The 10,849-nt window shown below is 40.8% G+C and overlaps 1 protein-coding gene across 6 annotated transcripts in view; it reads left to right on the forward strand.

Moving 5' to 3' along the window:
* LOC144975468 (uncharacterized) overlaps positions 1-9,983 on the forward strand; it is a 33,552-nt gene extending 23,569 nt beyond the window's left edge. For all 6 annotated transcript variants that reach the window (XM_078919582.1, XM_078919581.1, XM_078919578.1 and 3 more), the window contains 2 exons: positions 5,197-5,330; positions 6,472-9,983. In XM_078919582.1, the coding sequence (XP_078775708.1) occupies positions 5,197-5,330; positions 6,472-6,551 (214 nt within the window). In that variant the 3' untranslated portion in view covers positions 6,552-9,983. The remainder of the gene's footprint in view (positions 1-5,196; positions 5,331-6,471) is intronic.
* Positions 9,984-10,849: the final 866 nt, after the last annotated feature.

Raw genomic sequence — 10,849 nt, forward strand, 5'->3', positions numbered from 1 at the left:
ATCGGAGCAAGTGTGTATGAAAGGTGTCAGACAAAACAAGAAAGAAAGTTACAAGAAAGACAAACTCCCCAAAAATCAGTCGACCTTGACTGGGGATCGAACCTCAGACCTTATGATTACCAGTTCAGAAGGTCTGAGGTTCGATCCCCAGTCGAGATAGACTAATTTTTTGGGATGATTCTTTATCTTGTATTTTTCTTTCTTGCTTTGTCTGGCACCTTTCATACACACTTGTTCAAATCTTTATCTTACAACAGAACCTGCTTCTTAATTTCTTAATTTACTAAATGTCACTAGATACTTTTATGACATTAATTTATAATGATATTTCTAACCACAATCGTATTAATAATAATAATACAAAAAGGTCCCCACAAAGGTATAGCTTTAAATTATTAAGCAAGTTTACTGATTTAGTTAAATAACTATATTTTTAAAATAAGAAAATGTCAAAATATAATGAAAAGATGTTGACAATAAAACGTACCTTTTTAGTAACACGTAATGACAAAACAATACAAACTGTCACGTCTATGTAGGATGTTGGCAAGGAAGTAGATAGGTAAGATAGGATTCAGACAGTTTTCCGCATAGACAGCGCCGGGTGCCACTTTATTCCATTTTATTGATGGGTAAAAGTTCCTAGCACTTTGACTGATAGTAATAGAATGTATTAAGAAGTTTAATGAAATAGGTAATAGTGAAGTGGTAGGATATTGGCACGTTGTATACGGATAGGTGGGTTCAGAAAATAGGTATTAATCCCCGTTAAAGGAAATGTATTTTTATATAATTAACAGATTGCTTCATACAATAACAAGATAACACGTAATTAGTCAACTAATAATCATAATGCTAGTTTTAATTCATAAAGAAACATTCTATGAATATTGATCTTCATCCCATAACACAATGCTGTTCATTTTTCATTTGCGTGTCCTTAACGGAGTGACGTGGTATGTTCCCGTTATCTCTGGCAGCAGCCTCTTATGGTTCTCACACTACTATGTTATGACGATCGACCCAATCAGCAAAGTCCGGTCCGCATTCGTGCACCGTCGCGAACCCGCCGGATAGCATCGTCACAACACACCTTTCGACTAGATGCTCTGCCGTCTCGGGTTTTTTGCCCACAGCGGGGACATATTCGACAGGTAGTAAGACCCCACCGATGTAACGCACTTGCCGTTAGGAAGCTCCTCGACCGAAGCCGATTCGCAGCCACCCAATGTCTCCTCTTACTGTTATCAAAGCCTGGCAACTTCTCACCAAGCTTAGAGGAGTGTAGGTCCCCGCCCCCACGAGGGATTGAATTCGTCCAAACCGACTTCCATCTCGTATGTGCAGCTCTGTCCGTAGTCAGGGATTCTGCGTACAAGGGTTGCCGGGACTTATTTCGGCTCGAAACGGGGGCACCGTCCATTATGCGCATCAGAGGGGTATCTCCTTTCCCTCTCTCTTTGATCTTACTCAGCCAGTTTCCCGTAATCGTCTACTTCCGGACATCGGGGGGCTGGATCGCTGCCATTATCGGGCCCCATTCTCTAGGAGTTGTTGCTAGCGTTCCTGACACTATGTGCATCGACTTGCGAAGTTTTACATCCACCTTCTCAACGTTTCTGCTTCTACCCCACACTGGAGCGCAATACTCCGCGGTGGAATAGCATAGTGCCAAGGCGGACGTTCTCAGGAGCGCCCAAGTCGATCCCGCCAGCTTCCTCAGAAGACTATTCCGCTTCTCTATCTTCCGGGCAACCCCTTCGAGATGCACCCGATAGGTCAGGCTGCGATCCAACGTCACCCCTAAATATTTTGGATGCGGCTCATATGGGAGTGGCTGGTCCGCGACTAGGACATTCAGTTTGCCGGTGTGCCAAGCACTGCATAGGTGAAATGCAGTGGCCACGGTTTTTGAAGTGTTCATCTTCAGATACCCCTTGTCGAAGTAGGATTTGAGTCTGGTGACGTCCTCGCTGAGTACGCTCTCGAGACGGGTCCACACTTTACTCTGAGTAACGAGTGCCCAGTCGTCCGCGTATCCCAGCCTCAGGGAGGAAGTGTTCGGCATATCGCTAATGTAAACGTTAAACAACATTGGCGAAAGTACCGACCCCTGAGGGACCATTCTTCAATTTCCTTACTTTGCTCGTGGCGTCTCCCAGCGCGACGTGGAATTGCCTTTCCCCTAAGATCGAAGAGAACAACTTCAAGGTCTCTTTGCACCTTATGATTTTTGCAAGTTTGAGCATCAACCCATCGCACCAGACCGTATCGTACGCCGCTGATAGGTCTATACAGACAGCACCTGTTTGCTGTGTTATCTCAAACCCGTGCTCAATATGCTCTATAAGGGCAATGACCTGCTCCGTGGTGCACCTCCCTTCCCTGAAGCCCGCCTGCTCGAGTGGCAGGGCAGCGTCTAGGACCGGCCCCCATCGGTTTAATAGAACACGCTCCAACAATTTGTAAAGACAGCTCATCAGCGATATGGGTCTGTAACTGTCGGCCTCCTTTGCCGGTTTCCTAGGCTTCAGAATGGCAACTATCTTCGCATGCTTCCACAACTTGTGGAAGCTTTCCTTTTGCACGGACGTCGGACATTGCCTCTGACATCCAGGCCCGTGCCCTGGGGCCCAGATGCGTCACCATATCGGGATATACGCCATCTATCCCTGCTGCTTTGCCGTTCTTCACATCGCTAATGGCTGCACCCACTTCTCGGGGACTGAACGGGGCCGTCCAGTACGACTCCTCCGCAGGTAACGAATCCAAAATCGTACGGTACGCCTTGCGGACACCGCGCTCAAAAGCCTGATTAGGGACCCGTTTGCTACGGTTCTTAATATTCTTGGCAATTGTGTCTGCCTCACACTCCGGTGCAGCTTTCGCGTAATTCCGGTCTGGGTCCAATTTCTTTATCAAACGCCAAGCGTGGCGGCTGGAGCGTGTAAAGTCGAGACTTTCCACGGTCTCCTGCCACCGTTGCTTCCTTCCCTCTGCCAGAGACTGAAGTAGTCTATCGGCTACGTCCTGGGTCTGGGTCTGCTGGTACTCCCGCTTCGGTCCGCCGTCGGTAGTTGGTTGTGCTACAGGGTTGCCAGATTATTTTCAGGCATTCTGCCAAATACCACAAAATCTGCCAAACCGTACTATTTATAGTACCTTCTTTGAAAACTCATCAGTTTTGTTAAACAAAAAATTAGAAAGGCCGATGTCATAATTTTTTTTTTCATTTCCCAAGTTTTAAAAAAAAGCACTAATAGATAAAAATTGCCATGGAAAACGTGGAAAATAAATTCTGCCAAATAGAGCTACAAGTAGATGAATGGAGAGAGCCATTATCTCTTCCATTCCGATTTATATAGGTTTTCGACGGGAGTTGGAGAATCTCGAAGAGCCAATAATATTCCTGATTTTGGTATGTCTGTTATTATTGGTCGTTGTCCGTAGTTCAATCGGATCTGGTTTATTACCTCCCGCTACTAGTGTCAAACTTTCCATATGTTCGCAGGCGAGTGCGAATTGCAAGTCAAAATGCAGGTAAGAAACCAGATAGTTCTCCTTACATTGTCCCAGGGCAAGAACGATTGACACATTTGCCACGCTAAGATAGCCGTTATATTGTCACGACAATGGTTTGGGTTGCGTTACGTATTGTGACGTATTTACAATCGTGGGAAGGTTGAGGCGATTGAAATATGTCATTACACAAACAAACAAATCTTATCTTGTTGTTGTGTCAAGTTTGCTCTTCTGTTTTCTTGTAGCGGCGTTGGTCTGACTTCTCGTGAAGAAGATGTGTAGTATGGATACTCTTTCACTCTTTACCGAACGAGGCCCAACAAATATTGAGATCCTTTTGGGTCTGTATAGAAGTTTTGACAGAAAAACATTTTTTTAACGGGTGCAATATATTACCACACTCTTTTATGGAGATAGAGGTCGCTTTTTAGATTGTCATCGGACCGGCCAGCATTGAATTTTTTATAACACAGTTTCGGCCTTCTCTGTGTTATACTTAATTGGACATATGCATAGTAACAGATCTGTCTTCTCTGTTCTATGATTTTATTGATGTTCTTTTACATTGGACTCACATTGCATAGATCTGCCTTCACTGTGCAATGATTTTGGTCACCCGTTTACGGACTTACACAGCACAGTAACCTGTACTATGCCTTGCTTTTTTTCCGACCTAAACGTTTCTCACACAACCAACCGTGCATTGTGCGATCCAGAATAGCAAGTGACGATTTGCGGCCTCCCATGGGTTTATATAACCATGGTGAGTAGTATTCATAGGACAACCGAGAGGCGTTGTCAACACAAAATAGCATAACAACCAGGTTTGAAAGTAAACAACTCATGGTCGCCTTGAGCTAGTTTCGAAATGAGACTTAAGCTCGTTCTACAGTAACGCGACAACAATTACGGACGTTTCGGGCTTAACCCCCTTTTCAGCCAACGACAAAAATACAATAAAACATGAATGCATTCCTAAAACAAAAAGCAGATCAACGAATCTCTTGAACGTGTCTCTATGATCCGTTAACGGTCGTAATCCGAAAATACACGTATTTAAAAAGGTGGCCTAAAAACTCGTCCTTCAAATTTGCTCGATTTTAAATGACCGACCGTCATCTTCGCCAAGTGGAGGTTTGAGAGTTTTTGTCAAGGTGAAGGTCATTTAAATTGATCGATATTTTAGGGACGAGTTTTCTGGCCAAATTTTTAAAAACATTTTTTTTCAGAGTAAGAAAGTCAAAATGGTTTAAAATCAGAAAGAAAAATAATCCCACTTGCAGCTGGATTTTCGAATCGGAGCATGCGCAGTGGAAGAATTGCACTGATTAACAATAGGAAAACGAGGAAAGAAAACAAAGAAAAATAAAAACAAAACAAATTAATCTCTAATCGCATACCAACAACATCAATCCATTCAAATCTCTCTCTCTCTCTCTCTCTCTCTCTCTCTCTCTCTCTCTCTCTCTCTCTCTCTCTCTCTCTCTCTCTGATGATTGTGATGACGACGAAGATGATGATAATGATAGTGATAATGTTGATAATGATGACGATAATAGTAGTAGTGGTCTTGGTGATGATGATGCTGCTGCTGCTGATGATGATGATGATGATGATGATGATGATGATGATGATGATGATGATGATGACCAAACATGCCTTCCTTTGTACTAGATTCCTGGAATACATCTCCGATTGCTTTTTGAAAAACTTGCACTTGTGTCCGGAGGATACGTTATCCTTGTACCGCAATACCTATGATGAGATCAACGTCCTAATATCTGGGGGAGATTGCTCTGAGAACACAGGTAATTTTCTCTCTATATCTGTATCTCTTCATTTGCCTTCCACTTCTCTCTCTCTCTCTCTCTCTCTCTCTCTCTCTCTCTCTCTCTCTCTCTCTCTCTCTCTCTCTCTCTCTCTCTCTCCCTCTCTCTCTCTCTCTCTCTCTCTCTTCCCCTCTGTCTGTCTGGCTGGCTGTCTGTCTCTTTCTCTATCACCAACTCCCTCTTTAACCCTTTCTGCTCTCCTTGCTTTCATTCGGTCCCTGATTAGATCAGACGCATGGCCAAGCCCTATCATACAAATTACGTACTAGTTTCATTTTCAGTGGCGTTATTATTCGGATGTTGCCTGTAGCCAGGTACTCATTCAGACTTGAGTAGAATGGGATTTCATGCATATTGTGATAAAACATCAGGGTCAAGGTATTTCATTATTCTTTGTCGTTAATCAGTTAAATGCCAAATCTGGAAAAACACGTATCAAAAAATTTGGCCACTAAACTCGTAAAGACGAGAGTCATTAAATCGATCGATATTTGAAGGATGAGTTTTGTGGCCAAATTTCTAAATATATGTGTTTTTCAAGAAAACGACGGCGTTGTTGGTGTTTAGGTTGAAGAAGTTTGATAATCTTCGTTTGAATGTTTCTAAATCTGTTGTGTTCACACATGATTCGCCAATGGTGTAGGAACAGACAATTTGTTTATTTAGACTTTTTTCCAAATTCAGAGAAAATTGATATTGAAATATATTCTGGAGTACTCTGGAAAAATCCATATTTGAAAATTTCGCCAGAAAACGCGTCCTTCAAATATCGATGGATTTAAATGACCCTCATCTTGGCACAAACTCTCAAACCTGGGACGTCAACACCGTTTGAGGCTCTAAATCACTTAAAGACAGTGTATTTTCTTTCAGTTTCTGCGAGTGATTTTATTGATTATGTTGAGCGATATATATGAATACCTGTGTATATATATAGAATGTATACGCTCTCCCGAACAATTTTGGTGGAAGAAGGCGCTATAGAAATTACGCATTACTATTTATAACTATTATATGAATTATTGTAATGGACTGCAAAAATGCATGATGTTAAAGATCGTTTTGTAAGCTTTCTCTACACATTATTTTGAAAGGTCTTAATCTCAATTTACCTCCACAGGTACAGCGTTGTATTTCAACTATCTGATAACTCTGATTGCCTCCATTGCCTCCTCGCCGATGGTACGTCACTTCCTGTGATCATTTTGCTGAGGTTGGATTTTGGTGGACCGGATGTATCAGTTACAGAGATCATAGTGCAGTCTTTCTTGCTTGTAGTTAGGAGACAAATTTTCGTTTTGCGATTTTTTTTCCCCAATTAATTATCTTTTTAAAAATGATTTAAATTTTTTAAAATGTAATCTTTAATTCAATAGACAAAAAATTGTATTGCAATTTTGACATATTTTTGTATCATTTTAAGCTCATAGAGAGATCTATATCATTAAATAAATGGTATTGATTCCCACCCTTAACTAGCAACACAAGATGAACATTCCATGATATCCCAGAGGAATTTCCATAAATATCTAATTATAATTTCACGTATAGCTGAATAAATAAAACCAGATAAAAAATGGTATATTTCAGTAGTTTATGTCAGATACTTTACTTTGAGTTGTTTAATAGTTTTTACAAAATTATTCTGGCAATTCTGATTTAGATGACGGTTTTGGGTGAGGGTAATTAAATTAGAACTCTAATACTATCTTAGAGATCAATGGTGGTGTAATGGTTGCATGTTTGACCGGTAATCAGAAGTTTTGAGGTTCGATCCTAAGTCGAGGGAGGCTGATATTTTTGGGATTTTAATTTTATTCTCTTTTTTATTTTGCTTTTTCTAGCTCTGTTTTATACTGACTTTTAAAGATATAAGTCGCACACCAGTTCCTGCTCACTCATTTGTTACGTTTTTGATTTCATAATAAAAATGATGAGAAAAACAGGGTATGGAGAAAAGCAAAGAAAACAGAATAAAAGTCACGGTGCTCGTGACAAACTCAGAATCTAATTGGCACGACACCCTCTTCCAGACTGAGAGAAAGAGAGAACAGCGAGCGTTTGCACTATCGACCACAGACTACTAGGAGTCCTGTGTTATCTATGCTATCGACTGAGCCATCCATCCACAATGTGTCCTGTCAATGGGCATGATCTATATTAACTTTCCATGTACCCGAGGTCATTGGTCACATTGCAAAATGTGCTCAAAATGACCCACTTAATGAAAAGTGTTAACAGCTTATTAAATATCTAACATCACGATTGGTCATTTGACACAGCTTGACACATGGGTATGTTTATAACATTTGTAAATAAAGCAACGTGTTTACATTTGTTAAGAAATATCCAATCGTTGGACAGCAACAAATCATGTGATTGATGACTTGATTGGACGAAAACATGAATATAGATCGCTCCCATTGGATCTCGAGTTTGGCAGTGACCGTAGCCATCGTACAGTTATAGCCTGCCACTGACCAAAACATGACGTCAAAATGCCAGTCTTTTGCCACAAAAGAAAACAAATCGTGAGTTGTATTCAATAGTTCAACCAATGAAATAACTTGTTTTCTTGAGCTCTACTAACGACAACTCACTAGACGCTACACAAACCTAAAAAATGACGTCAAACTGCTAGTCCTAGAGGTATCTAGTATTAGGCTATGTGTTAACGATGGCTACGCAATGACCCATTGACTTGGTATTATCCTAATTCCATCTGGCACTTCTCCATACCATATTTTTCTCATCATTATTGATACAAGTGCCCGACCCACACTTTTTTCATTATAAAATGGAAGCTTCTCTAACGGCTTCGTCCGAGTCCTCTCGTGTTTTATGTTATTGTCCTGTAACGCAGACCAGGGTCCAAAGCAGAGCACACACCCTTATGAAGAATAGAGGCATTGAATTATCGGGTAATCAGTGTGATGTAACAGTAGGTGGGTCACCGCGAATCGACAGATGTCGACGAGAGAAGTTCTGTTTAGACGTACATATATTTGCTAAGCGTTTGATCTGGAACAACATACACACACACACACACACACACACACGCACACACACACACACACACCACCACCACCACCACCACCATCACACCAGCGCCACACACAAACACACAGCACAAATAAGTGCACAAATAAATAACTTCACTCACTCACTCAATAGAGAAAGACCCTCCTCCGTAGTTTGAAGTAAGAGTAAGAGGGACTTTAGTGAAAACTAATCACCCACTATGATTCGTCAACACGACGACAGGAAAATATCAGGCATCTCCTGATATCAAGAGCTTGGGCGGATATCTGTCGGATGATATTGAAATTCCTCGTTTACACGCTCAGTTTTCATGAGTTTTGGTCAATTATCCAAAATTTGTGGAAATCCGACGGACCGCATACGAAAAGTCTGAATGTCTAAATGGGCCAAATGTCGAGGCAGGCTGATTTTTTGGGATGTTATTTTTATTCTATTTTGTATACTTATGTCTTCATTCTAACCTTGTCGTGTTCTATGTTATTGTTTTGTAACGCCGACGAGAGTTCAAAGCAGAAACACATACCTTATGAAGAATATATACATTTAACCATCGGGTAACCAGTGTGTGCAGTAATAGTAGCACGTCTGACTGGTCATCATGAGATCTGAGGTTCGATACTCAGTCCAGGCAGGCTAATCTGTTTTCGGATGTTTTTCTTTTGAACTTTTTATTCCGGCTTTGTCTAGCACGCAGCTATTGGCCCTGATACAATATTGGTGTCATGTACGACCTTACGATTCTTTCATCTGTTTATATTTATTAAACGAGTTATTTTTATCGTACCCAATAACACAATGAGCTTGCGAGTATGTGTTATTGCAAGATAGAAAATATAACGAGTTTAATAAATACAAAGAAATGAAAGAATACATTTATTCTACCCCTACAAATAATATTATTAGATATTTTGTAACCAATTGTATGGTGTTAGTGCTTCTATTCACCATAATTTGTATCCTTCGCTTTCTGCGTGAATGACAATTTGACCCAAAACTTTTTAAAAATTGGATTTGTATTCATGCACATCAAAAGATTATTTATAATTACGAAGCAGCTGTCTTTTACACCTTATTTCACACCAATGAAATGTGCGCAAATATTCTGCAATTGTTGCATAACATTTTCATTACACGCGTTAAAAGCATTATTCAACGATTACGTATTTACTAAGAAATGATAGGGTTTTCCCATGAGAGAGGTGAAATAATGTAATTTATAGCTCGTTCTTTGGGCATTTTTATTATTACAATGAGACCTGTAAATTATCATGACATTACACGATTACTGTGAAATCATTTTCAATTAAAATGCATATCGATGGTCAGCGGATCAAACCTCTGAAGTCTCGATTTCCACGATGGGCGAATCAAAAGTCTGGAATCTACATACGAGCTTTGCCCACCATGTTTTATTTCATTTTTGGGCGAATTAGACCTTTGATGTTCAGTTATCTGATCTAAATATAAAATGGTGCTCAAAGTTCGTATGTAGACTTCAGAGGTTTGATCCGCCGACCAATCATATTTGATTTTAAAACATATGCTGTATTTCCTGTGTGAACAAAACGAGTAAACATCAGTTGAAAGAGCCATTGTTTTAAACTTGAGTTGTTTTTGTCTTGAATTGATATTCAATTTTAGTTCCATTTTTTTAAAACTTGAAGTTGAGCTTTGAGATAGCGAAATATCCACGAACAGTGCTCAAAACGCTTTACAAGGGGTCCCTAACAAACAGCAACCCGTAACATTTAGAATGAGACATAACGCCTGGTATTCGATATTACAAATTTTTCAGAGACAACGCTGGTAACGGCCAAGTACTCATTTTACACCAGAGTACGGTGAGAAAATGTGAGTAAAGAGCCTTTTTCAAGGACTCAACTATGCGCCGAGCGAGGCTAGAACCGATCCAAAAGCGAGTGGCATACCACTAGACCACATAGCCGAACAATCATTTGTGACCATTCGTGCCAAAATGGTATTATGTCCTGCTGCTTCCAGATGCTCAAATTGAACCCGAAGAAAAGCAGTCATTCGGAGACATTAAGCCCATGGAGTGGGATGTTATCCCGGTTTCTATGGAGTAAAATGACAGTACAAGTTGCAAGTCATTGACTAGAACGCTAGTCTATCACATAGTACTTTCCGCCAGACCTAACAGACCCAGCTGTCAGTTGGACAGAGGGCCAGAAAATGACTGCGCCGATCGATCCATATCCCTTTCGCTTGTGAAGCTCTCTGTGAAGTACTCTATTAACTGAACTATAGGGACCGTGATAGGGAAGGAAAGTCATGACATCAAACCCGCTACTCATTTGGCCCCTAAATCCTTGGGAGTGTGACTAGTACTGAAGGAATTACATAAAGGTGGTTTGACGAAAGAGTGAACAGAGTAATGCATGGTGACTCAGGTGGCCGGAGCCTGCCCAGTTTGTCACACTCCCAGTTTGTCACAG

Source organism: Berghia stephanieae, chromosome 6, assembly GCF_034508935.2.
Source record: "Berghia stephanieae isolate SIO BIC M18660-M18661 chromosome 6, UCSD_Bste_1.3, whole genome shotgun sequence".
NCBI classification, from domain to species: Eukaryota; Metazoa; Mollusca; class Gastropoda; order Nudibranchia; family Aeolidiidae; genus Berghia; species Berghia stephanieae.